Here is a 27,848-nt window from a genome sequence, read left to right as displayed (position 1 = left end):
CAACTCCCCGCCCCCCCCCGTCCACCCTAACAATCCCCCCACCCCAACTCCCCGCCCCCCCCCGTCCACCCTAACAATCCCCCCACCCCAACTCCCCGCCCCCCCCGTCCACCCTAACAATCCCCCCACCCCAACTCCCCGCCCCCCCCCGTCCACCCTAACAATCCCCCCACCCCAACTCCCCGCCCCCCCCCGTCCACCCTAACAATCCCCCCACCCCAACTCCCCGCCCCCCCCCGTCCACCCTAACAATCCCCCCACCCCAACTCCCCGCCCCCCCCCGTCCACCCTAACAATCCCCCCACCCCAACTCCCCGCCCCCCCCCGTCCACCCTAACAATCCCCCCACCCCAACTCCCCGCCCCCCCCCGTCCACCCTAACAATCCCCCCACCCCAACTCCCCGCCCCCCCCGTCCACCCTAACAATCCCCCCACCCCAACTCCCCGCCCCCCCCCCGTCCACCCTAACAATCCCCCCACCCCAACTCCCCGCCCCCCCCCGTCCACCCTAACAATCCCCCCACCCCAGCTCCCCGCCCCCCCCCGTCCACCCTAACAATCCCCCCACCCCAACTCCCCGCCCCCCCCCGTCCACCCTAACAATCCCCCCACCCCAACTCCCCGCCCCCCCCCGTCCACCCTAACAACCCCCCCACCCCAACTCCCCGCCCCCCCCCGTCCACCCTAACAACCCCCCCACCCCAACTCCCCGCCCCCCCCCAGTCCACCCTAACAACCCCCCCACCCCCAGTCCACCCTAACAACCCCCCCACCCCCAGTCCACCCTAACAACCCCCCCACCCCAGCTCCCCGCCCCCGGAACACAGCCCCCCCGCCCCCGTCCACCCTAACAACCCCCCCACCCCAGCTCCCTCCCCCCGCGTAGCTCCGCACCCCGGAACACAGGCTCCCCTCTCCCCCCCACCCCAGCAACTCCCTCCTACAACCCCCTTGGGGCCCAACGCAGGGGTCGAGCCCCTCCCGCCCCAGGGCCCACCAGGCCCCCGCCAGGCGTCCTCCCGCAGCCCCAATGCTCCGCACCGGGCCCCCAAACCCGCCAGCCCTCCCGCACCTTCATCTCCCGCTCGGGGACCACGTCCATATCGTCCCCCATGGCTCCGGCTCAGCGCGGGCACCAACCGCTCGGCGCCTCCTCCCCGCCCCCGCGCTGCGCAGGGACCTGAGCGGGCGTTTCCGCTTCCGGCGGCCATCAAGCCGAAAGAGCCGCTCTCGCCGCAGCGCTCTATGGTAGCGCCTCTGGCGCGGGGAGAAAGAAGCCTAAATAGAGGTTTAAGGTGGGGGGCGGGGCCTAATGCCCGGGGGTGGGAGCTTTGACAGGGAAGGGGCGTGGCCAAAGGGGTCAGGGGAGCCGTCCGCTCTGCGGGGCAGGGACCCAAAGTTGGTTTGTACAGCGCCTAGAGGAAACAGTCCAGGCCACAGCCACCTCCCGGTCACACAGTGATGCGAGAGACTTCCTTCCTGAGCACAGCTGAGCCTTACTACACGGCAAATCAGGAAGCGCGCCCCTTCCCCTGGCACCCAACACTAGAACAAGGTAGCAGGGAGATTTCATCTCTGCTTGGCCCCCTTGTTAAGCTGCGGGGGGCTGGAAAAGCAGCGCCGAGAGAGTTCAGGTGCAGCTGTAAGGTAGTACAAGTGCATGTGTTTATATCACCCTGATGGGCATTTTAGAGCCTACAAAACACTTTCAACTACTACCCCTTAAAACATTTTCTCTCTAGATCGAGTGGTAAAACCCTGTTTTGGGCAGGGGGAGCTGAAGGACAAAGGTTCTAGTCACAACTCCACACCTGGATGCAAGGATTAAATGTCACACTGTATTACGTGAAGCATGTAAGAATGTCAGAAAGTCTTCCAAGTGTAAACCTTCCCCCTTTTTAAAAATGAACAATACATTCTGAACTTGCACTGGCCCCAACGAGACATATACATTCTTTAGAGAGGCTGCTGGCAAGGCCTCATCCCCATGTCCCACTATGCTGGGGCAAAAGGGCATCTCATACTCAGCCTTCCGTGATGATGGAAAAGAAATCCACCTGCCATCTCCTGGAACCATGAAGATTGGTCACTGCTTGGATGATTATTTATGGAGACCCAGATGGTTTAGCCAAACTATTGTAAAAGCGAGGGTGGAGAAGATCTGTCAGAAGAGTCTTGTTGCTCCTGCCAGACAGGTGTGCATGTCAAACAGTGACCCTGAAGCAAGTGAGCAGCCAGGAGGCAGCCTGAAATTTATTTCATGAATGTTTGATTTTATAAAAAATAAAATAAAATAAACCTTCCCTTGCACTGTTTAACTCAAACATTGAAGCATTTGATCAGTTACTGACTTAAATGATTTTCACCTGTCTTATACTGATGTAATTTAAGTGCCTATTCTGGGATTTGCACCCTTTTAACTAAATTGATTTAAAAACTAAGTTTTCGTTTATTGGGAACAACTTGAGTTTAGACAAGGCTCCGGAGTAGCAACATTAAATACACTTTTGCTTCACAGAGTTTCAGAAGATTTATTTTCAGTCTGTACAAGTAGAGCTGTGCTGCCCTCACCCACAATGTCTCTCTCCATTGCCGTTCTGAGACGAACAAGAATAGCAAGGCATTTTTTAAAAAGGGCAGCCTTTAGCAGGCGCAATAAGACAAGTTAGAGTTCCAAACAATAAATTGGGTATCTGTTTTTATTTAAGGCATGATTTAAAAAACCACAAAAGTTAAAAGCTGCCAAGGACAAAGGAAAAAAAAGCCAGAGTGGGAGGGAAGAAACACGATAAGCAATGAAACCCCAGGGGCAAACAACTACGTTCCAAGCATTGTAAATACAGAGTACACAGCAACGAACACTTCAATGTCCAGAGCACAGTCCTGCTAGATCTAAGTTCTGGTATGCAGGGGAGTCTTTCCCACCCCCAAAAGTGAGATATAAGATCCCTGTTCCCATAAAAAAAAAAGTTCACGTGCTCAATTTTAATCGCACAGTAGTCCCATTGAAATCAACTGACTCTGCATGTGAGTAAATTCAAGCACATAGGAAGGAGTATGTTTGGAGGATCAATGTCTAATTTAGGAGGTTTTGAGGGCATCAATATGCACAAACAGACTCATCCACAGTTCTTCTGGAACAGCTTAAAGACTCAGACTGGAGTCCCATTTCCTTGACCTACAGGTTCAGCACATCACAGGCCTCTTCTGTAAAATTCGAAGGCAAAAAAGCTGGGCTCATTCTCCCACCACCCCAATATTTCAGGTGCAAGATAACAGCCAGTTCCAACTGGCTGTTAAAACGGGATTTATTCTAGGCACTTGAACGGATCAGTCAGTGGAGCAGAGGAAGGCTGCAAGCTTCAGAAGCCAGCCACTTATTCACATTACAAGGAAAACAAACCCAATATATTATGAAGTTTACATTTTAACTATATAAATATAAGCAGACAATGGATCCACAGCTTCTACCACAGATGACTTAACAGAATAGTTTCTCTAGCTTCTAAAAAGGAGATCACAGTTGCAAGGGCTTATTCCCCTTGGTCAAAGAGGGACCCTACGGGGTGCTTGCTCTCTGTCCTGCACCATAGTCAAAGATGGAAGTTTTTTGTTGTCTTCTGGTTGGAGGCCAGTGATTGTGATTGGGAGGGCAATTCTTGCCTATTTTTAGTCTCACTGCTGTTATGAGCTCCTTTAAGTTACAGCTATGCAGGAATTCTTTAAGTTACTTGTGCATTCTTTAGTAGTTGCCATATAAGCAAACAATTATATGTTCCTGCAGACAGCTTGAGAAGTACACTTAGGGCTTAAATCTTGCACCTTGGGCAGGCAAAATACTGGTGGATGTCAGTGAGAATTTTGCCTGCCTTAGAACTGCAAGAGAGAATGGGAAATCCAGGCCTCATTAGAAAGTCAATGGCAAAATTCCCATTGATTTCAGTAGGGCCAGGATCTCACCCAGAGGCTTTAACAGGTCCGCACTCTCATGGATTTGCACCCTAGTTCAAAAAGACACATGCAAGGTGTAACCACCAGCAAAATCTCTTCCACAGTCCTGATCAACAACGAAAGGAAACAGGGCCCCAAAGAGCCATCCCAGTTCGGCACCAGATCCCGCGCATCCTGGAACTGGATGGAGGCGTAGGGTAGAGCTGAGAAGGCACTTTACAAGGTGTGGCAGGGCAGTACTCAACAGCAGCCTCAGGAGACACAGATAGCAAGGTAGTGACTGGCAGCAAGGCCATGTTAAGAACATACCAATTTCCCATGGGAGTGACTGGAGGATGCTCTGTGCCGAATGCAGATTCGGCATTTGATTCATTGTGGCTCAGGATCCACCTGTTCAAAAGGAGGCAGCCCTTTCTAGCAGAGAGATCCATGCTAGAGACCACAGAGAAATATCAGCAATTTCTCACCTGAGAACCACAGGTGGGGTTGCAGTTATTTTTGGTTTCACATTTACACTTTTGCTACCGATGAAACTGGCTAGGGGACGCAGCAAAGAGACAGCTACCTGTGGACTGGGGGTCCTTGGGCTTCCCTTGTCATTCCTCTTCTAAGGCAGATTAGTTTCTATCACTAAGACTGACCAATGTAAAAGTAACAAAACAGGTAACCCTCCTTACAGACCACCATGGTGCTGACAGATTTGGCTCTCAGCCTATTGCCTTCAGGGAAGACTGGCAATATCTCTCTCTGGAGGTGGGCCAGAAGGCTTTGGGATGTTTTCATTGGCTTTTCCTTCAAACAGCATGACTCTGGAAAAAACAAACAGTCAGAAGCATGAGTTAAGAAAACGGGTGAAAGTTTAACCCATCACCAGGATCGACAACATCTGTTGGAAAACAACAAGGTCTTTCTCCTGTGCTAGAAAGTCCAGTAGTTGGAATGCAAAACTGGGTGTCAGGATTCCTGGGTTTTATTCCTAGCTCTGCCCCGACATACTTTGGGCAGTGTCTTCACCCTTCCGCGTATCCATTTCCCTAACAGTGAAACAGAGATGTTCTACATTGCACAGGAGTGTTGTGAGGCTCAATACATGCCAGCAAAGTGCTCGGAGATCCCCAGATGCAAGGCCTTATAGATGTGCAGAATAGTAACTGGTTTATGTTTTTCTTGATCCACTCTAAGCTGCAAAAATATGGCTGTGCTATTTCCCCATCGCCACCACTACTCTGTAGCCAGTAGAGGGCAGTATTGCCAACACAGTACAAGGCACAGTATCTCATTTTTGAAGCAGCCATAAAAGTTGTGCCTTGAATGTCACTTGCAAAGTCGCCCATTTGGTTCCCATCTGAGAGCGCAAGGGATTTGTATGTTAACTTTAAGCAGCCACTTGAAGTTGATTGAGAACACATGGCAGATCACTGCTTCTAATACACTATGCCTACAGACATGTGCATTGGATAGCATAACTAGCCACCCCCTGGAAACTACACTGCACGCACATTCAGAAGCAACAACAAGCAATCCACAGCGACTGTGTGCTGGAGAAGGAGGAGGAGTGACTGCCGATTGGGTGGGGCCGTAACTGGAAAGAGAATCCAGAATGCTTTTTAAACTGTCACTGCTTTATTCCTCCCTAAGAATTGTAGCCACTTAGCAGCTGGCAGCTGCTATCTTGGTTTGGTGGCTTTTGCTGGGCCTGGAACTTTGCATTTACAATTGGAGCAGAAACTCAACCCTGGCCTGAGGACAATGGGATGCTTGTTTGGGTGTCTACTGAGAAGGGACCTGTCTTTGTCTACCTAAAACTAGTCATATTGGGGCAGAGGATGGAGAGTATCAAACAGGCTTCAGCAGGGGAAGAAGGTTGCCAGGGTTGCCATGAGCATTTGTGGTAGGAGTCAGGGAACTATTAGGAACAAATCCATCGCTGGGGGAGAAAACTCCAGAAACATCCTTCACTAACATACTAACCAAGGGCAGTTAAGGGGAGAGGGGTGGTAAAGATTTCCCTCACCATAAATACACAGCAGATTAATGGCAATTGTTCTGCTGGTGTGGGAAATAAAATGATTCCCTTAACATCCACTTTGGAGAGCCAGTCGCGCTAGAGGTATCCTTCAGAAACGGACGAGGGGCACAGAGGAGAGAGGACCCCATCTATCCATCTCGGTTAAGCACAAAAGCAGTGCTAGCATGGTTGGTGGCCATGAAAGGCAGAGAGGATTGAGGAGGGTGGGGAAGGAGCCCATAGACTCCACCCCACTGCTAGGGGCAGCCAAGCTGGTGCCCAGAATCCATTTGTTACAACAGCAGGGCTTTCACCGCCCTTGTCAGGAGGGCACAAAAGGCTGTGAGAAGCTTACACCAGTGGCTCATACCACAGTAGAAGTGCCTCCCCTCCCCCGCATGCACTGCTTCAAACGTGCCTTCTCCACCCGCTCCGGTGCCAAGGGAACAAGGAAAATCTTGGCACCAGGCAGGGGGGACTCTGGAATGGATGTGAGGAGATGGGAAGGGGGACTCTGTAGAAAGAGGCAAGTGACAGGAGCCTCCCTGCTTCTCTGCACGGTCGCTGAATTCCCAGTTCAGTGCGGACGCCTTTCAGACAGGAAAGCAAGAGGGAACCTACTGTCCTGCAAACCCGGGCAGACTCAGGTGGGAGAGAGGCGAAAAAGACCTAATCGCTACACTAGCCTCCCCCACCCCCGTCTAGGGTTACAGCTAGATTGGGGCATGAGCGTGATAGGACCTGGGTGGTCCCTGGGGAACACCTGTGTGGACACACACCAGGCCACAGCCTGAGTACGAGGCTATGTCTGTACTGCAATCACAGAGCGTAGCAGCTCACGTAGATGCAATCTAGCTAGCTCGGTTACCGGCGCAGTGAATCACGGCAGCATGGGCTACAGTACAGAGCTGACCCCCTGAGTAATGACCCAGGGTTCCAGGCAGGCTTGGGCAAGCCGTGCCGAGGTGCGTGGTGCCGTGGCTTCGTTTCTATCGGCACCCAAGCTAGCTAGATCAAGCTAGCTGGCGTACATCTACTCGAGCTGCAGCGGCACCCCATGATAGGCCTATTGTGACTGTGTGGCGCACCACCTAGGAGGGCTGTGAGACGGGCCACAGCTCAACCAGGCAAGTGGCCGAGGACTCCAGCGTACTGCGTCCTGTGTGCTTTGGAGCTGCTTTAACCCTGCCATGTCAATGCAGGACAAAGCCTCTTCCAGATACACCAGGCACCTCTGTAGCACATTCCTGGCAGCATGAGGTGGTGACAGACTTAGGACAGCCCTACCCCTGGATCTGGCACATGGTCCAACTTTGGAAGGTAGATTGAAAGCAAAGGGGGCCTGGAGCCACCACAACTTCAGCCCCCCTCCCCTCAGGCTCAGCCCTCACCCTGGCTGGACTCCGACTCCCGCCACAGTGACTCCCAACTCCTTCCATCCTTGAGATGCCGTTCTGCTCATTGCCTTCCAGAGACATTCTTCATCCTTTTCCCCATTCAGGCTTCCCAGCTTGTCTAGGACACATGGGTTCTTGCTCCATCTTTGCCCCTCGGGGACATGCAGAACAGCCCCTGCCTCCTGCTGCACCTGGCCCCCGAACCTCCAAAGCGTGGAGCGCAGATCCCAGCATCACATCCTTTGTCTGCCCCCCAAACACCGCCAACACTCACAATTTAAGGACGGCGGAGCGCTTGCCAAGCATCACGTTGACGAAGTCCTGGTAAGAGATGGTTTCGCTAACCCCTCCAGTCACTTCAGAGATCATCTTCTTCAGCTCTAAGTGCGTCTTCGGAGCCCCCAGTTTCTCCATCATCCTTTTGACAGACATCAGATCTGCAAGAGGAAGAGCCATGCCAGGAATGGTGGCGGCGGGAGATAGTGCAGCACTGAACGTGACTAATAAGCCTTCGGGATACAGGACATCTACATTAACAACTCAGTCCTCCTCACCCCTTCAGTTACAAGCCAAGCATGCTCAATGGGCAACTCCGAGACCCAAAACAAAAGATCCAGCAAAACCTAAGCTGCCATTTTTTGCTGACCATGGCCACTGTGCCTCACGTTTCCAAGGTATAAAATAAAAAAATAATGCAGGAGAGATCCCTTGCAGCCCCATGCTGCTCTTGCAAAAGTCAGGGCTGACAGTCAGCAGCAGAAAGGTACCACAGAAACCAAGAATTACAGATATTTTTCCTCTGGGTGATGTCTAAGTTCGTTTAGTTACCAAACAAGTATCGGTGGTGTCCATACTATTATACTCGTGTGCCTCAAACACTAGTGAATTCAGCCTCCTGTTAGGATCTACCACTCTCTCCTGCCTCGGCCCCACAACATTGCTTTGGAAGCGTACGGGGGCCGTAACTGACTAGAGATTATCCTGAGGTAAAACATAAGACAGCCCCCACCATAAACCTGAGCATAGAGGTTGTGCCAAGGTGGGAGGAAGCTGCAAGTTAGACAGCTAAGGGCTGCTCTGACTTTTGCTGAGGCCAGTGGCCCTGGAGCAGCGCAGGGCTAAGGTGGTATAAAGCCACCTTTGCAGCCCCTCCCACTGGGTTTTGACTTTTGAGGTGCAGCCATCTGAGGGCACAGCATAGCATCAGACCCCTCGCTTCTAATCCTAACCCAGCTACTGACTCACTGCATGATCCGGGGCTAATCATGGCATCTGTGCCTGTTTCCCCATCCCTACCCTGTTGTGAGTAGATACAAGGGTCTCTGGATTCCAACTCTCCTGAAGTGTAGAGGCAAGCGGCAGGGGAGGAGATTGGGGGGAGGGAGAGAGAGAAGCACCAATATTAAAGAAACCGAGCCAGACCCAAACAGGCCCCTTGGAAGTGGTGCTAAAACCCCACCCTCAGGCAGAATCTGAGGCAATTTCCTTCAGATTGTTCTCACTTGAACAATGAGCTGCAGGCTCCTTTCCTCCTCCTAACCAGCACCAGGGTTAGGAGCCAGGTCTCCTTCTTCCTCCCCGCCCACCAGGGACACTGGATCAGCTAAAGGAGGTAGAGGCGGCTGTGGCTTGCAGGGAACTAACAAGACAGACAGACACAGTGAATACCCTGTACTTTGGGTAAGTTAGCAACAGGGATGGGCCCAAGGCAAAACCTGGGACCCAAATCCTGAACGTTGCAAAAGTCTGGATCTGGACACCGTGGCTTGGCCTCATCTCTTTTCAGCTGCCGGGGCCTGTCCCTGGGAAAGAGCAAGATAGCACCACTACCAGATGTGAGAAAAGCCTTCCTTAAAAACCTTAAGCCGGGAGATCTCAGCAGGTGAAAACAGAAAACTGGGCCCAGCTCCATAGCCTAGACCTCACCTTACAGAGGTCTTGGGTACAGCCCCTTCTCCCCCTACAGAGAGTCTGGAGGTAGGCAAGGACAAGCGAGCTTTGGTTTTGGGTGGAAACCTAGGAGCTTTGCTTGGTTTCCACCTCAAACCAAACAAAGCCTTAACGCTGCAGGCTCATCCAAGCACAAAACCCTGGATAGGAATCCATGACTCTTCCTGATACTTACTGAGAGAGAACCATGAGGAAAGGAGCCCAGAACAGAAAGAGAAGCAAGAGGGCTGAGCAGAGATCCAGGAGAAAGAGGGGAGCTTGGGACCAAGAGCAGACACATGTCTAATGCTTGAAGCAGACAAGGAGAGACCCAGAGAGAGAGAGAGAGAGAGAGAGAAAGACAGACAGACAGACCATGGACAGGAGGCTGGACATGTGAGGACAGAGTCAGTCTCTCAGAAGCCAAGTGACAGAGTAAGGTTCCACAGGACCAGGCAAGAGATTTGGGGGGAGCAGCCCGTGGTCTCTTTATCAGCACCTGGAGATAGAGTTTGTAAAAGTAGCAGCAACCCTGGCTTTATGCTTTGTAGTCCCAGTGTCTGCCCCAACAGACCACTCTCCTTCTGGCCCAGCAGCACTGATGTGTTCCTCAAGGGGTCACTCACCAATCTCGCCTTGGTTATTCAGGTCAAACTCCATGTATTTCTCTGGAAGAGACACACAGAAGGGAGTTAGCAAATCAGAGCAGCTTCAGCAGGCTCTCAGGGCAGCTCCTTCCACATCCCAGCTGAGGTAGAGGACAGCACTGAGTGGCACTGCTCCCTGACTGGGCACAGAGGCTAGATCACCAAGAGGATGCAATGAAACACACAGGGTGGTTATACTGGAATGGATCATTTGCCAGCTAGTCTTGCACCACATGACTCTTCGGAAGCTGGCAACAACCAAGCCTTTCAGAGGAAGGCAAAGAACCCCACACCCCAAAATGCCTAACAGTTGCACTATTGTGTGTGGGTAGGGGAGGAAGCAAGATGGTGAGGCCTACTGCATACAGCACTGAGCTGGGAGTCAGGAGACCTGACTTCTAGTCCTGGTTCTACAATGATCTGTTATGGGACCTCAGGAAAGTTATTTTTCTCTGTGCCTGTGTCTCCCTTGCCACCTGAGAACCATCTGCCTAGTCAGACTGTAAAGTCTTCAGGGCAGGGAATGCCTCTGACCGTGTACGTATAGCACCTAGCACCATGGGGCCTTGATCTCAGCTCGGGGGGCTCCAACTGCTACTGGAATACAAAGAGTGATGTGCCTAATACCACCACGGGGTGGTCACTCAGGGACACAAATGTCCAAGCTCTTGGGGTTAGTGCCCAGCCTTGAAAACAGGCTCAATGGGCTCTAAAGCTCAGTAATGACTTCCGTCGTGATTCCTTTCCTACAGGGAAAGGAAAGAAAGAGACATGGTACAAAGCAGTGGCCAGTGGCAGACCAAGGTAACGAGATACAGATGAGGACATTGTGGTATGAAGGAGGGATTTACATTAATACAGTATTGCACAGGTAAAGGGCTGATTTTTCCCCAGTCGCTTAGGTCTGATTTCTTGATGACTTGGAAGGGGCACTGCTCCACTGGGTGGGGTAACCTGTCCATAGGATTCACAGGGAGACAAGAGATCCAGGCAGGCCTGCCCATGTCATGAATTCATCCCCTCTTCGAGGCACAGCGGCTCTTACAGGATAGTGCTCTTTCTTCAAGAAATTTTTAGCCCCACCACTTAAAGGCAGCACCATCACCAGAGAGAGATCAGCCATTAGCAACCATTACACAACGTACACTGAATAGATTTTCAAAGAGTGCATTTTTTTTAAACTTTGAGGCATCACGTCTATTACCAGCAGAGACACGCCTTTCAGAATTCGCTGATCCATGGGAGACATCATATACGACATGAGTGAGAACTGGGCCAGGGGTTCTGCAATTGAACCTGATCTCAGGTCACATAAAGGGGCTTTGAAGATACAAAAGCCTTTTTGATGGACTAAGAACCAATTAGGCCAAATGCCAGTTCAGAGGTGCCAATTAGTGCCACAGCCCCCCATTCAGAACTGTGACAGGGTCGCCCCTGGGTGAATGCATAGGGCTCGTTAGTGCTAATGGGAGCTCCGTGCATGCAATGCACCTGGGCAACACGTACCACTCATTAGCGAACTGTGTATTTTCCACACTGGGTAGTGCAGCAGGCCTATATCTCCTCATCATGTGACAGAGCCTTGCTGTATTTTACTTGGCTGATCTGGTTTCTAGAGTAGATGGATAACTGGTTTGATGTGGTAAATGATCCTGTTTCCTGAAAGATCAGTGCAAGGCAGATGTATTGGGCCACAAATTCTTTGATTTAGCCCCAAGCTGTCAGCTAACTAGCCACTGGATGGTTGAATGACAGCCTTCACTCTGGAGTTAAACACTAAGGCACAATGGGCAGGGATGGTTGGAAAACCAGTGAGGGAAGAAATTGTGTCCTTTGACACACCTAAAGAATCAGGAGAGTCAAGACAGTGTACAGCTTGGGATGGCTTACTGCACGGAGAGCTGGATATTTACTTTTCAGAAAAGGCATTCCACTGAAACCCACTGTTTGGCACTTGGTATAATGAACTGGCTATTGTGTATATGCACAATTTTCCTCTAGCAGCTAGAATCAGAACTCATCTTTATGTCCATGGCCCTACACTGCTAACCTCTAAAAGGAGATTCTCCTCCAGCTCAAGTGGTAGGAGTCTGGTTTGGGTCAGAAGATTCTGTTGCTCCTGGCAACTTGAAATTCCAAGTTGCTATAGTCTGCAGCATGGCAATAATTGACGCATAAGAGGGCTACAGATGCGTTACAATAACTTTCTATTATGAAAAACAGCCTATGTCTAATACCATTTGAGTTGCTACCATGTAGTTAGTTCCACAAGCATTCCCATTATGCGATGCGCTATTCCTAGTGGGAAGAGGCTGTGTTATTGTCTCCCCATGCCAGCAAAGCCCCTGGGCAAGTGCTGGATAGTGCTCATTATTAATCAGCATCATTTCAGAGTATTAGAGGGGTAGCCGTATTAGTCTGTATCCACAAAGACTTGTAAGGTAACTCCCTTCTCTTCATGTGTCAGTATATTTATGCCTGCATCTGTAATTTTCACTCCATGCATCTGAAGAAGTGGGGTTTTTACCCATGAAAGCTTATGCCCAAATAAATCTGATAGCCTTTAAGGTGCCACTGGACTCCTTGTTATTTCAGAGTATTGTTGTGCTTTACAGTACCAGGCTCAGGAGGACACTCCTGGATGGACAAAGCTACATTCTTCTGCCCCTAAGCTCTAAGCAATGCCCTGATACCACTGTGGTGGGCACTATATTAAGAAATTCCCTCTCTTCTCCACCTTATTTTTGTAACATTAAGCAAGGTCATTTATAGCGGCACAGGGAAGTCCCAGCTCCATCACAGTATTTCCTTGTTCTACGGGCAAATTGCAGTTTAATTGCTCATTGTGCCATGTCCTTGTTCTACCAGCAACAGGTAAATAGCTGGCTCTTTTTGCATTGCCCTGTGGCTCAGCTCAGGGCAAGAGGCCTAACCAAGCACAGGCCAGGGCATGATGCTAGAACTGCCCCTATGGCTGAGCAGCAGAGGACCAGCTGCAGGAGGGAATTTCCACCTTGACAAATGTCTCATCAGCAAGCCCCCTTTCAGTCGCCAACAGAAATCCTGGGCTTGTCAGGGGAATAGCTTGTGACTGGCAGGTGGGCCAGAGGTACAGAGAGCAGTAAGGGACTAGGACGGCAGCTCTTGGGACAAGAGGCAGGTTTAATTCTCTACTCGGAGCACCCTTCTTTGTGGCTCTGAGTCACTTGGCCAGGCCCAAGCACTGGGGTCACTCCTCCCAGCATACGAATCTGAAACGTGTCCCCCACTGCATGTCTGCTGTGCGCAGTGTGTGTGTTATTTTCTCTGTTCCTCTGAGGATGTTTGACAGGCAGTGCAGAGAACAGAGGCAGCTTTATACCATGGCGCTCTGAGCCTGAGCCTACACGTTCATGTTTCTCTTTCATCCTATGCTGCTGGGATTCAATGGGGTGAAATCCTGCCCTGCTAACCCCAGCGCATTCACACAAACACCGCTTCTGCACAGGGGCTCCTGAGACTCTCTGGCTCAGCTGGGCGAGGGGGACACACAATGCGCCGATTGTTGGGAGAAGCTGGAGGAGGTGTTGGCGGCAGGGAGCGGGACTCCCACAGAACAGGCCATCGAGCCATGGAGACAAATGCACGAGGCGGGGGGGGGGGAGGAGATGCCGAGGCCTCCTGTTACAGGGAGTTCTGCGGCTGTGACCCACAGTCACAATGTTTGAAGAAAGCCCAATTCAGAGGGAAAATAATTCAGGGTTTCAGCAAAAATGGAAGGAGAGGCAGGTGATGGGAGTGGGTGGGAGGGAGGGAGAACCGGGGGAAATTGGAGACATCCAGTTCCCTCACTCTCCACTGGGCAAGGCACCAGCCAGCACCCTCCAGGGCTGAGATCAAAGTCAAAAGCAGCCAATGCCTGGAATGGAAGCAGGTTAGGCAGCTGCCCCAGGGCCCCTAAAGATGGGCCCCTATTTGCTGAGGAGCCATGTGTGCGTGAGGACAGACGACCAAGGGGAGTATGGCACAGAAGGCATGTTTTCCCAGGGCTCCCGGGGATGGGGGGAGGGCCTGGGGGGCAGGGTCTTTAAGGGTTTGTCTACACTGCAGCTGGAAGGTGCGAGTCCCAGTGCGGGGAGCCAGACTTGCACCAGCTCTGCTCGGCATGGGCAGCAGCTCAGGTTAGCCACCGGAGCTCGGATCTAGGGGATCGGGCAGTCTTGGAGCCTGGTGGCTAGCCCGAGCCGCCGGACATGCTGCTATTTTTGGTGTGCTAGTTCGAATGGAGCTAGAGTGAGAGTCTGTCTACCCCCTCTGGGAATCCCCCTCCCAGCTGCAACACAGACATCCTCTAAGGTTTGAGCATTGGCCTGCTAAACCCAGCGTTGTGAGTTCAATCCTTGAGGGGGCCATTTAGGGATCTGGGGCAAAAATTGAGGATTGGTCCTGCTTTGAGCAGGGGGTTGGACAAGATGACCTCCTGATATTCTATGATTCTAACGGCCTGTTGAGAAACAGAGGCAGCCAAGACAGCTCAGCGTGAGACTTGCCCCACCCAAAACGGGCCCAAACCCCGCACCCAGAGAGCCCCACGTGCAGATCCATGCTTTGTGCTGCCCTCCTCCCCACCGCAAAAAGAAAAGAAAAAAAAACACCATTCCAGGCCTAAACCAAAACCCCAGATCTAGGAACAGGAGAGTTTTGGGTGGAAAATGAAGATGGGGCACATCTCTAAACTCCATCAATATGGACTGGACTAGGAGAAGGGGTCTGGGAGGGAATGGGTTGGGCTGGACGGCAATCTATACCGTGTTAGGAAAGACAAGAGGGACAAGCGACCTAAATAGGGATCCCAAGACCCTCCAATTCTGAGGAAGTTTGGAGCCCAACTTTGTAGCAGAGGCTTCTACTCACTTGTCCAATCAATCTAGGTGCTTATATGGCTACAATCACTTTATTGGCTCAGTATCTCCTAGGATCTATCGAAATACTTTTTCTCTCCTCCCCTTCTCACCCTCTAGGGCCTTGCCTGCACTGGAAGATTCTGTACTTGTTTTCAAGCAATGGTGCAGCCATTGCTAGCATGGCAGCTGTGCTGTTGCTGGAAAACAGGAACACATGTTTGAGTGCAGAGCTGCCCGTAGAGGAGTAACTATTTTGCCACAGTTGTGTGAGAGGTGCCTGCGGAGGGACCACTTGAGGGTGTGTGTCTGTGTGTGAAGACTCGTTGTGGGAAAACAAGTCACAGTGAAGGTTAGCGCTTAGTCTGAAACGTGAGGAGGCTGTTATCTCAGTTTAGTCACTTATCTCTTCTGGCAGCGACTTCTACAGTCTGGCTGGTCCCAGCTCCTGGGAAAAGGCTACCCTTGGCACACAGAGTACAGGTGAAAGGGGACAGAGAGCGGCAGCTAAGTCTCACCTTTGAACACCGCAAGTTTCTCCTCCAGATCTTCTTCATCACTGAACTTGGGGTCACAGAGAAATTCCTAATAGGGGCAGAAAAGTCCCAAAAGTTAAAAACACAAGGCAAAGCTCCTCAAAACTCCTAGGGCAAGTCTAAGATGGGATGTGTGTTTGACTAGATAAATACCCAAGAGGGGAATTAACTGCCAAAAGTCAAAAACAGATGCTGTTTACAAAGCTGAATATCATCAGTGCCAGGAGAGATCTAAAATGAGTCAGTTCCTGCCCCCACCCTTATAGCGAGAATCCTAGGGAACCAAGAGGGAATCACAGTGCCTGGAGATGTCTTAATGACAACACCTTCATTGCACCAGCAACTCCGGGGCTGTTCTAGCGGCAATGCCGGGGGATTCCTTTCAGTTCTGTCCATAGGCAGACATGATAACAGTGTTCCTGATATAGCCATATAGAGTCTGAGGTAGCAGATGAGAGACTCCAACCCCCTCACCTCTCTCTCCTCTATGCATACACACCAATGGCTTTTGGTTCTTTAGAGCCAGCACAGTTCTCTCAGTGCTTTGAAGCTCCTGGATTCACTCAGGACGTGGTGCACACCGGATACTAAGTTAAGAGGACCTTTTACTAGCGAGACACAGCTAGTGCCTCTGATGCACTGAGGCAGGAAACAGGTTCTCCCAAGCGCTGAAGGAGTGGCATGCCTGTCAGTTCTGCTCATCCATTTGCAGATGTCTCCAGGCTCCACTGCCATCATCTCACGGCTTTATTATTAAAGTGCCTTAGCACTGCAAGGTGAAGAGCCTGGAGCTCCAGCACACAGAAGGATCTGGACAGCAAGCTCCACCGCTGTGCCCCTCCAGCGAACCTCTGCTGGCAATATACTCCCTGCAGCTGCAAACTGCAGGGTCTTCCGCTTCTTTTCCAGCTTCCCATGTCCACCCAACGTCCAGGAATTTAGTCACTTGGTTCGTGTTCAGCATTCTTCTCTGCAGCAATCATTAACAGCTGCCATTTATTTTTTTGCTTGTATGGGGCAAGGACCCTCCAAGGGATTGAGGGGCAGTGGGCTGAGGCTGCTGCACACTCCATACATTCGTGGCTACACAGTTTGTGTCTGCAACGCATGGGAGTAGCAGAAGCGGCCCCTGGCCTTAAGGTATTGGGATGCCCAGTCGTCACTAACATTACTGGAAACTCGCATGTTCTTTCCTACAACCCTGCTGGACACAGCCTTTATTGCTAACAAAATAGGAACCAGGCTGCTGGACCCCTGAGGTGGCTCAGAAAGTCTCAGCCTACAGCTCTGGGACCATCAGGTGCTGACTCAGCCATCTCTAGTCTGGAGATTTTAGGGCTTTAAGTACATTTGACACCTGTTTCAGAAGAGAGAAAACAACCAGTCAGCCACACCCAAAGCAGTGGCCAGCGTGGATGGTGGGAGGGGTGGGATGTGATGCTTCCCAGGGATACCCAGGGCTGAGAGGCACTTTGCTACCACCTATCGGAGGTCAGCTCCATGACTGCACCGGCCACAGGCAACACAAGCACTGCCCACTAGGCCTCTGCAGGCCCCGCTGTCTCTCAACCGGTTAGTGATAGGCACACTCCAACCCCTGAGCCCTCCAAGCGACTCCCAGAGCTCCCAGTCCCTGATCCACTGGACACTCCCAGTATTCGCAGATTCACTGCTTCCAAAGAAACAGTGCACCCCAGCTTCCTTGTTACCTCTCAGATCATTGCTCTGCTTAACACACAGCACTTAGATAGGTTGATAGTGAAATCAAGTAAATGTCTATTTAACAACGTGTAGAGGTTCAAGAGATAGCAAGTAGAAATATTGGAAATAGACAGTTACATATAAAACAAAATCAGAACACGCATTTGACAACCTAGACTTACTGCACCAGTTACTGTCATGTCTTCTATCTGGAGCAAATCTCAGCCCAAGTCCTTTCAGTATTTTACAGCCAGGTTTGGCTGTGATCTTCCATTTGTGAGACAAGTCATTCTATCAGCTTCCCCCCCTCCCAAGGAAATATCCAGGGTCTACCTACCTCTGTGTCCCATTATAACCCAACAACCCATTGGGTTTACTTGTAAGCAGGGCCGCCTCCTGATGTTTATTTCTTTCTGCAAATTTCCTCTCTTGAAGGTTTTTGCAACCTCTTGATTAGCATTTGGCTCAGGATGCAAACCAGCCTCCACTGTGAGACATACAACACACAGGCGACCAGACACGTTACCCCCTGCCGTAAGAATGTTCAAAGTTTGTCCCCTCCTGGTCACCTGCTTTAAGAACATAATTCTCAGCATAGAAACCTAACTCCTTCAATATTACCCATACACACTTGTCACAGTGATTATGGTAACCAAGTGGCTGCTGGCTTTCAATAGAGACTTCACATGCCACCCTTTAGTGAATTATTATGCATATATCCAGCCCAGCAGATGCCTGTAAAACTCTATGCACTCCTGTGCCCTCTGCCAGCTGGCACCAAGAGGTCCCTGGGTCACACTGGGGAAACCCCCAAATGCACTGCTGGCTCCTCCCCAGCACAGAGCTGACCAAGAACCCATCTACATGATTCAATTGCAGTCTTTTTTAAAAAAATCCTACCATACTTGCCTCCTCCCTCTCAGAGCCCATCCCATCCCTGCTCTGTACCAACAGCTCCTGGCATTCTTACTTATAGCACAGAGACAGGCCTGGATCAGCACACTAGGGCTGAATAGTAACACCTCGCTCTCACACCGTGCTTTTCATCAGTGCCTCTCCAAGCAGGTCAGTATCGTTATCCTCACCTAATGACTGGGAAACTGAGGTACATAGTGGTGAAGTGTGGATCCAAATCTGCATTCTGTTAAATAGCCCCATCTCTAATAGGGTCCCTCTCAACTCTTGCTAATTAAATTAGTTATTGCTTAACATACCTCTCGAAGGTGCTCAGATTTTATGGTGATGAGCAGAGTGTAAGAACCAACACAGAACAGAATGACGTCCCTTAGCTCTGGTCTCTCAAGCAACCTCAGAGAGATCAAGCAGCTCTGCTGTGTAAAAGCCCCTCACTAAAGATTTCAGTCATGTTACCGCTGGATCATTCTCTCACCACCAGTGAGCCACACTTTATTCAGGTTCTCCTCATGCACAAGCCTGCCTGTTCCATTTACCACCACCCCTGCTCCCAACCATGCTCTCTGCAACCTAACCTGACCTTTCTTTACAGTGAACAGATCTGAACACTGCTCTAAAGGTGGCAAAGCACAGTATCCTTAGGCTTGTGTAACATACGCTGCCTGATACAGCCTAGTGTTGCATTAGCATCTGTTACCACTACAGCACCTCCACTTGAGAATTTAAACAGCTGGTCTAAGCAACACACCCAGATCCTTCCCCTCACCCATGTAAACCAGTCTGGTTCCCTTTGAACCACACTTGAATAGAAAAAATGATCCAGCTAAGAGTATCACTCTCCAGTTCAATACTATGTTCAGCCCTGGAACCCAGCTGAAAGTGCAAGGGGAGTTTTGGGCGGCAGAATGCCATTACTCAAGGTGGAATTCAGCCACGTCATCAGGGTTAGCGTTCTATACGTAGAGAGAGTCTCAGGGGAGCGGTGAGGGACACAAGTGGTCATGCCCTTGGCTTCGTATCTCATCCAGAACTCCAGCAGCACACTATCCCCATACACCATCTGCCCACCCTCTGTAGAGCTCATGGGGCACGGTGGCAGACTCGCAGGCTACAGAGTGAACCTGTGTTGGGAGGGAGGGTTATTATGGGTATAAACAATCTCTGCAGAAGCGACCTGTCTGACGTCACAAGAGGAGGGAGTGGAAGAGCCAGTACAGAACCAGGGCCTGACTCCCAGTCCCATGACTTACTGCCGGAACATGCTGAGCAGAGCAGTGGGTATATTTTTCTCACAGAATGGAGGGGTGGTGAAAAAGGAGAGGCATTTAGGATGGGAGGACATCAACTCCTGCTGCCCTAGGCCAGCTATAAGTTGCCAGGGAAGGTGCCCAGATGCCAACACATAAGAGCAAGTGGCACTGACCCAGCAGATATTCAGCTATCTTGATGTCAGCAGCCAGTTCTCTTGCTACAAGAAGTTGGGGCTGGGGAAGGGGCGGGGGGAATGCATTTCATCAGCCGGGGGTGAGAGTCACAGCCCAGCAACCCTCACGGGGCCTGGTCTGGAATGTGCAAAGCAACAAGGAAGACATTTCAAATGGAAACATTCCACCCTCAACACTGTATACAATTCCTGTTTGTAGCCACTGTGATAAGAACAACAGGCATTAACAATATCACGGAGGAATTCCACCCCCAGGGTCTGGCGACTTGGGCTCTGCTCTAGCGGTTAAGGTTGCTCCCAGAGCCCTCTGCTGGGGCTCCAGCTTTTAGGGGCATAGTTGCCTATCTAGCATCTTATTACTACGCAGAAGTGCACAAATGAGACACACGAGTGCACAGATTAGACGGAGCTACTCTTGGTTAGAGGTCATCTTCTTTAGGCATATGGACTTGGATGCACAAGCCCTCTCTAACTGCAATACAACTGGGGTAGCAAAAGCACAGACCCCCTCAGCCCCACCCCACTAACCCACCTGGACCTTTCAGGGTATGGAGGTATGATTGCAGCATGTGGAGAGCTACCTAGTTCAGGAACCAAGAGCAGCAAAGCCACCGCAGCATGCATGGTGCAAGCCTGCCCAGGACCCTGGGTGTGTACTCGGGTGGCTAGCTCTTGCGGAAGTCCACGCTGCTATGGCTTCACTGCTATTGGTACCGAAGCGAAATCAAACCTACGCATGCTGCAATCACACCTCCAACTGCAGTGGAGACAGGAGCCTGTCCCTCACGAGGGGTAGGCCCATCTACCTATAGCATTTATAGTGTTTGTAGAGTGCCCATCACTGGGCCTGTCGCAACGGGCCATTGAATTCTTAGGCTCTGCTGAGACTGCCCCTTGAAGCGGGGACCTCAACTGGGGCATTTTTGTCAAAGTCCCTAAAGCAGTCCCCTAAGAAAGAAACACATTGGAAATGATAGCTTCAATGCCCTTTGGCAGTCAGGAGTCAGCAGTGGGGAATGGCTTCCTGCCAGAGGTCCTTATCCACACAGGAGTCAGGAGAGTGCTAAGTGCACCATTTCAGCTTCTGACAGCAGAGTCCAGAGGGGACAAGCTGTTAGCTTCCCAGGTGGCATCCCTGACTGTTCTCCCCAAGCCTGCTAGGGAGTGAGGATAGGTGCTCCTAACAGATCTCTATCCTGCTTAATGGAGCTTGTTTGCAGCCCTGGGGATTTTGCAGGCTGGAAAATCCCCTCAGAAAAAGTTGGAGAAAGTTTCTCCTTTTCCATATACGGTCCGGGCTGGCTCTCGAGGGCAACCCCGCCATGCCATCTGCACAGCCTGGTATGCCAGCTATGTTACAGTTGGGAGGATTTGGAGAGGTTTAAATCTCTGCAGTTGCACAGCTGATCAGATTTTTAAAAAGGCAAAAAACAACTACCCTACCTCACCCTCAGTGAAGAGAGGAAGTACAGAGGCTGGTCAAGAAGAGCAGAGCAGGGTTAACTGCCCGCAGCTGTTCCAGCCCATTAATCCCGCAGTATTTGCAGGCTGTTTGCAGCCTGTTTCATGCAGCAGTTGTGTGCACAGAACACGCACCCCTAACACTCAGGGCAGCACACCCTAACACTCAGGCCCAGGAGAGGTGTTAAAGTGGGGAGGGAGAAGCCAGCAAGGGCATTAAGTAGCTCTCCAAGGAAATCCAAGCTCGTTGCATTTCAGACACCCAAACCTCCCTACAAGGAGACTCCTGCCGCAGAATGAGGGTGGCACAAGTCATAAGAATGTTCCCACTCAGTGCAATGGGCTGAAACTACCCCAGCTCAAAGTGTCAGAGGGTTCTGGGAAGAGCAGCTTTCCAGAGTCCTGGCCCTTGACACTTCCAGGTGCGATTGGGGGAGGTTAGAGAGCAGAACGTAGCTCTTTCCTCAGCCTTCTTAGCCCCAAATCTCGCAGTTGCCCCTGGATATCAGGCAGTGCTAGAACTGACCCCAATCTCTCTAGTCTCCACATCTCCCAGCCCTGTAAGCTGCCCTGGTATCTCACTCTTAAATCACCCCCACATCAGACACTGTGTCTACCTCTCCTCTGCCAGGTGCTCTCTTATTCAGGCCTCTCACTGGTTCAAGTCCTCTCCAATCCCCTCCTCTGTGGTCTCCAGAGGTCCCAACTCTACAGGGCTCAGTCAGTCCAAGAGATCCTGGCTGCTCTCATCCATACCCAGAAGAGAAACCCACCAAGTGCAATACATTGGCACACACTGAGGGCAAGAGATTGGGATTGGGGCACCTCAGTTCTACTCCAGGTTATGCCACAGGCTTGCTCTGCGACCTTGGGCAAGTCATTTCCCCTCTGCGCCTCAGTTTCTCCACCTGTAATATGGAGATGACACTCCCCATCCCCATGGGGGTTGGGAAGGTTCATCAGCCTTTTCAAGAGATGCTCAGATTGAAGGTGCTGGCCTGGATGAGCTCCAGATGTTGTCACCCTCCTCCCTGAAGCCTTCACTGGCTTTTGTCCATCTCAGAATCCATTACACGCCCCCACAGCCTTTGAGACCCTTCATGGACGTGCCCCTTCACCCCACACCCTCTTCTCTTCCTAGCCTCCAGCCCACTCGTTATGGGCCTCCTGACAGGTGGAACAGCAGGAAGTCTGGTAAAGTGCCAAAGCCACCCAGAATTAACCCAGCCAGCTTCCTATTGCCAGCATTTACCATCCCAACTCCCCTTCCTCCATGAAGCACCTCCCCTGAGAGATTAAGGCACTTACTGTCCATGGCATGGGCACGGAAGACAGGAGAGAGGTGGTGGGGGGGGGAAGATGGACCCATCTTGTATCCTAGTCTCTGGGACAGGAGAAGGTTTCCCACTCCAGCCCAGGGGCCTCCTCTGTACTGCACCAGGGAAAGGGACCTCATCCAGCCCTGGTACCAAGGGCATTTACCCTAACGGTCCCTTGAACCCTCTAATCCTTGATTTGCTGTTCCTCCCTCCAGCCCCCTGCCAAGGTCTGCAGGATGCCCGGAGGCCCCACCACCGAGCTCACCCACTGGCTACACAGAGCATGGAGAAAAGACCCAAGTCAGCATTCACAAGAGGCAGAAACTGTGCACTCCTGGGAGAGGAAATCAGAACAGCTCGGTACAGGCTGGGGTGAAAGTTGAAAGCCCTTCCCAAGAACAATAGCTCCTATTCTTCCCAGGGCGCGCTCCTGCAGGGACCGTTATGGCAGCTGGCCACAAAGCATCCACTGGCACACAACAGTCCCTGGCAGAGGCCCAGCCCTTATCCACACACACGATTTCAGTCCTCACCTTGTAGTGAGGAAGGGGGAAGAGCCCGCTAGCTCGGGGGTTGCTGTCAAGAGACAGCCCCTGTGTAGATCCAGCTTTGCTGTCCTGCAGTCTCCTGCCCTAACCTCCTGCAGCGGAAGTGCTCCTCCAAGGGCCACTGGCTGTGGAGAAAACAGGCCTAAGTTTCAGGGTAGAGTGCAATGGGGCCTCTCTCAAAGTGCCCGCCTGGCACCAGCCATGTGCCCAGCACAGGTTAGATCAGGCCAGAAGAGTGTGCAGGGAGCCCACTGAAGGAGAGGAAAAGGCACCCACCTCCACCCCATCCCTCCCACTGAACGTACCTCTGATCTCTCGACTGTCGGAGACCGGCCCCCTGAAGGCATTCCTCTGCCTCAGCACCACCTGCTTAGGGACCACAGGGCCCGAGGGGACACAACGCTGGACTCACGGCCAGTGGCTGTGGTCGTAATACAGATTCCCCATTCCTCACCTTGCCGTCCTGCCCCAGCCACCCATTCCTGCCCCACACCAGACCAATCTCCATCCCAGGCTCAGGCCAGCTCCATTCCCTCCTGGCTGCCACACCCCTGCCCTCTTCTCAGGCCAGCCACACTCCCTGCACAGCACCACTGTGGTTTATGGGGAAGCGTTACTGCATACCTCATGGTTTGCTGCTGCCCCTGTTGAAGCCACAGCAGCACTGAGGTCTGTGGGGAAGAGGGCCGTTTATACTTGTTTTACCTGCACGGGCTCCTCTGCTCGGGTCCTGGTTCAGTCTGGTTGGATTATTCAAACATAACCTCAGATCTGAGCTATGCAACTAGGACAGGAGTGGGAAGCTGCTGGGAAGGGACCAGGATTTAATCCACCAACCCAAGAGCGAGGACAGGCCTGGCTGCTCATTCCCACCATCCTGCCAAATGGTCCCATGATGTATGAACCTTGCCCAGCCTGCAGAGCACACCCAGGGCTCTGTGAGGCTCAAAGGGGCAGCTCTGTTTTGTTGGGCCCTCTGCCAGCGAACACCCGTACGGCTCTATCCAGCTACCTCTCCGCTTTGGACACCTCCCCATCCCACCCTATCGCAGGCTGGGGAAGACACCCTCCTTCACCTGTCCACAAGTTTCCATAGTCTCTGAAGATCCCTACGTGCGCTGGGAAATGGGACTGAAGCACTCAGAAGGACAGCTGGGCACCTCACTCACTACCATGGCCCCCTAATACCAGAGTCACAGAGCCAGCCCGTGGGGATGGGGCTCTCCTTGCTGGGGCAGGACTGGGTCCCTCGAGCCATGAGAGTAGGTCAGCAGGTCTATTGCCATTTGGGGCTGGGGGAAGCAAGCCAGACACCAGACAGGAGGCAGTTACACAAAGAACCCAGTGAGAATTAAGACTAACTAGGGCCTGGCCCCACAGACACTTTGGTCTTTCCACACACCCCACCTCAAACAGTGCCCCTTCATAGACCGCTCCTGCCAGCCAACACTCCAACTCGGATCTCCATCCAGCCCCCCTCATATGGATTCTTCCCCTGCAGCCTCCTTCCCCTGCAAACGCCTTCGTCTTCCCCTCCCAGCTCTCTACACAGACCCTTAGTTCACGCCGACTTCTCGTCACTTTTGGGCTTCGAGCTGAAGGATTCAGCTTTAACTGGCTCCTAACCATTTCAATCTGCTCCACAAGGGAGACGAAACAGGGCACAAGCCAAGGGATCAGCTGCCATTTACACTGGGAGACACCCAGGCTTTGTCTGCAGACAGCTCTCCCCACCGGGCACAGGCAGTGGTCTCACTTGCAGCCCAGTTTAGGAGCTGGAGGGCTTTAGTGACACGCTTGGAAAGGTGTTTTGTTTTGTTTTGTTTTTTGGGGGTTTTTTTTTTGGGGGGGGGAGGGAGGGAGAAGAGGAGGACTGAGCCAGATCTAGGACCTTCACTACACAACGCCACTGACCACGGTCACTCCGACTAACAAAAGGTGTCTTAAGAAACGGTGCATGTTTGATTGTTGTGTCAAGCTGAGAATCTGATGGGGGAGGGGGAAAGGGGGATTTCAAAACTTTTCAGTGAAGAAACACAAATCATTCATCCTTACCCCTAACACGCTGGCCCCCACCTAGCACGGCTCACTGGATGAGCTCAAGGCTGGAGGGAGGCACATTAGAATTGCTTTAGAAGGAGGCTCTTCAGCAGATTTTACTAGCGAGCGGGGTAACTGAGGTAGGGGAGCGTGTCCCTGTGCGTAGAGTCCTGAACTGAAGTTCAGGCTTTCCCATCCCAACTTTGGCAAGTAACATCATTGGTCCGTGCCTCAGTTTCCCCAGAGGTCAGCTGTGGCTAGCTAGGCCCTGCCTGGCAGGGGGTGTGATAGGGGTGGCGCAAGCACCTAGACACACCTATGCCCCCAAAACACACCCACGCCAGAAGCCAAGATTTGGCCCCTTTCTCCAGTTCACACGTGGGAGACCTGGGCTGGACGCAGGTTGAGCCGCGTGCGACGTGTGTCAGAAATCGCAGGGCAGCAGGAACTTCTGGCTCCCGCCAGCCACGTGGAGCTGCGGGGCGGCCTGTCCCGGCCCCAGCTGGGGGGAGCCGGAGCAGAGGCGGCTGGGACCGCAACCCCCCAGCCCCCTTCCCAGCAGCCGCAGGTAGGAGCGAGCAGCTCAGACCCTGGCAAACCAGCACCCACAGGGGAGGACCCCCCCCCCAGAGCAGCTCGCCTTCCCAAAGCCCCTTCGCAATCCAGCTCCCCACCCCGAGGGGCGCCGCATGGACGCTCTGGCCAGGTCCCCCCCCCGCCCCGTGCACCCAGCTTCTCCAGCGCGCCCGGCTCCGTCCTGGCCGGCGCCCCCCGCCCCACGCCGGCTCGCCTCCTACCTTGTTGATCTCCTCCAGCCGCCCCTCCTGCTGCGCTCTCCGCTGCCCGTAGGCTTTGCCTCCTGCGCCGGGAAGAGAGGGGCATTAGCGGGGTGGGGCGGGGGCCGGGCAGCGCAGCGCAGGGGCAGCGCAGGGGGCTGCGCGGGCTCTCTTGCGCCCCGGAGGCGCCGGGCTCGGGGCGCGCTTACCTTGGAAGCGGCTGTTGAGGGTCACGGCCATGCTGAGCTGCCCCGCGCCCTCCCGCCGGCCGGGCTGGCTGCACTGCGGAGCGGGACGAGCTGCGAGCCGGGAGCGGAAGGGCAGCCCAGCCCCTCTTGAGCGCAGCCATTCACCAAGCGGGGCCCTGGTGACTCAGCGGCCCCTCTGCTGGAAGAGGCAAAAGCATGCACCGGCCAGGCACTGCCCGCTGCCGGAGCCAGGCAGGGGTTAACCCTTCCCTTGCCTCCCTCCCCCGCCCCTCCTCCTGGAGTCGGTTCTGCAGAGCGCCCACAGCGGGCACTTGGAAGGGGCCAGGGCTCCAGAGAGCGTTTCTAGCCAGCCCAAGGCTCGGGCCCTGCCAGCCGCCGGCTTTTCAGGAACCGCTGCAGACGGCTGGTTGGGCCTGGACTGAAGCAGCAAACTGACAAGGTCTCGCAAACCGCTTTGCTGCAGGGGCTAATAACGCTGGCCTCCCCATCAGCCCAGCGAAAACTGAGGTTATGCACCAGCCACCGCCTCACCTAGACCCCTCCATAAGCTTTGGAAGACACCAGGATCATAGAATCATAGAATATCAGGGTTGGAAGGGACCTCAGGTGGTCATTTAGTCCAACCCCCTGCTCAAAGCAGGACCGATCCCCAACTAAATCATCCCAGCCAGGGCTTTGTCAAGCCTGACCTTAAAAACTTCTAAGGAAGGAGATTCTACCACCTCCCTAGGTCGCATTCCAGTGTTTCACCACCCTCCTAGTGAAAACGTTTTTCCTAATATCCAATCTAAACCTCCCCCACTGCAACTTGAGACCATTACTCCTTGTCCTGTCCTCTTCTACCACTGAGAACAGTCTAGATCCATCCTCTTTGGAACCCCTTTTCAGGTAGTTGAAAGCAACTATTAAATCCCCCCACATTCTTCTCTTCCGCAGATTAAACAATCCCAGTTCCCTCAGCCTCTCCTCATAAGTCATGTGTTCCAGACCCCTAATCATTTTTGTTGCCCTCCGCTGGACTCTTTCCAATTTTTCCACATCCTTCTTGTAGTGTGGGGCCCAAAACTGGACACAGTACTCCAGATGAGGCCTCACCAATGTCGAATAGAGGGGAACGATCACGTCCCTTGATCTGCTGGCAATGCCCCTACATATACATCCCAAAATGCCATTGGCCTTCTTGGCAACAAGGGCACACTGTTGACTCATATCCAGCTTCTCGTCCATTGTAACCCCTTGGTCCTTTTCTGCAGAGCTGCTGCCTAGCCATTCGGTCCCTAGGCTGTAGCGGTGCATGGGATTCTTCCGTCCTAAGTGCCGGTCTCTGCACTTGTCCTTGTTGAACCTCATCAGATTTCTTTTGGCCCAATCCTCTAATTTGTCTAGGGCCCTCCGTATCCTATCCCTACCCTCCAGCATATCTACCTCTCCTCTCATTTTAGTGTGGCTCCAAGCCACACACTGACCTGTGTTGGCTGCATGTTGACTAAGGAAGCCACAGCTGACCACGAAAGGGATCTGTGAATTAAGAAAGCCAGCACCACATATGGTCGCCTCCACCACTGGATCTGGAAGCAACATGGACTCTGTCTACAACAAAATTCACAGTCTATAATGCTGTGGTCCTGCAGGTACGAAACATGAGCCTGTTATCCATGGCATATTAGAAAGCTTGACCGTTTCCATTTGCTGTGATGGTTGGTGGTGTTCCCTAAGGGTGAGTGCCCACAACTTAGAGAAGAATTGCATCGAACAGCTGGAAGCCCAGTGCCAGGCATGGCAACAAGGTGCAATTCAAGCATCACAACTAGGCAAATGGCTCCATCATGGCCAGTGTGCGGAACGTTGTTCTTCTCAAATTGGGTTCCAGAGTCACGCAAAGACCAACTGGTACGAACTGTGATTGTCTGCGGTGGTCTTGAAGTCGAGGCAGTGAGCGTCCCGCTGCTCCCGGAGCACGAGGCTATGTCTTCTGTCCCTCAGCTCTTTCTCGGTCAGCCCCTGGGCTCCCTCATGGCAGTTCAGCAAGCCCCTATTACCTGTGCTCTGCTCAGAGCTGTGCTTCTCAGGAGCACCAACAGCTTGG

The 27,848-nt window shown here is 52.6% G+C and overlaps 2 protein-coding genes across 5 annotated transcripts in view; both read right to left on the bottom strand.

The window, feature by feature from the left end:
• Positions 1–1,197, bottom strand: part of NUP214 (nucleoporin 214) — a 77,914-nt gene extending 76,717 nt beyond the window's left edge. For all 3 annotated transcript variants that reach the window (XM_077836282.1, XM_077836284.1, XM_077836283.1), the window contains exon 1: positions 1,074–1,197. In XM_077836282.1, the coding sequence (XP_077692408.1) occupies positions 1,074–1,115 (42 nt within the window). In that variant the 5' untranslated portion in view covers positions 1,116–1,197. The remainder of the gene's footprint in view (positions 1–1,073) is intronic.
• Positions 1,198–2,682: 1,485 nt separating this feature from the next.
• On the bottom strand, positions 2,683–25,936 carry AIF1L (allograft inflammatory factor 1 like). Of its 2 annotated transcripts, XM_077836079.1 has the most exons (6): positions 25,763–25,935; positions 25,575–25,636; positions 15,332–15,398; positions 9,913–9,954; positions 7,632–7,794; positions 2,683–4,761 (listed from the first exon to the last, which is right to left on the bottom strand). In XM_077836079.1, exons 1-6 carry the CDS (start codon positions 25,791–25,793, stop codon positions 4,674–4,676), a joined length of 453 nt encoding a protein of 150 aa, XP_077692205.1. In that variant the 5' UTR covers positions 25,794–25,935; the 3' UTR covers positions 2,683–4,673. The 2 variants fall into 2 exon arrangements, with proteins under 2 accessions (XP_077692205.1, XP_077692206.1); XM_077836080.1 differs by lacking the exon at positions 9,913–9,954 and having other exon boundaries at positions 25,763–25,936.
• Positions 25,937–27,848: the final 1,912 nt, after the last annotated feature.

The sequence above is a fragment of the Eretmochelys imbricata genome, chromosome 16 (assembly GCF_965152235.1).
Source record: "Eretmochelys imbricata isolate rEreImb1 chromosome 16, rEreImb1.hap1, whole genome shotgun sequence".
Taxonomy (NCBI): Eukaryota; Metazoa; Chordata; order Testudines; family Cheloniidae; genus Eretmochelys; species Eretmochelys imbricata.
The sequence above is the reverse complement of the archived record's forward strand: the minus strand, read 5'-3'. Positions and strand labels throughout refer to the sequence as shown.

Coding starts and splice junctions, on each gene's coding strand:
- AIF1L (XM_077836079.1), bottom strand. CDS start 25,793: ATGGCCGTGACCCTCAACAGCCGCTTCCAAG. Junction 9,955..15,331: donor GAAACTTGCGGTGTTCAAAG/GTGAGACTTAGC, acceptor TGTCTCTTCCAG/AGAAATACATGGAGTTTGAC. Junction 4,762..7,631: donor CGCTCCGCCGTCCTTAAATT/GTGAGTGTTGGC, acceptor TGTTTTTTCCAG/AGTCATGCTGTTTGAAGGAA.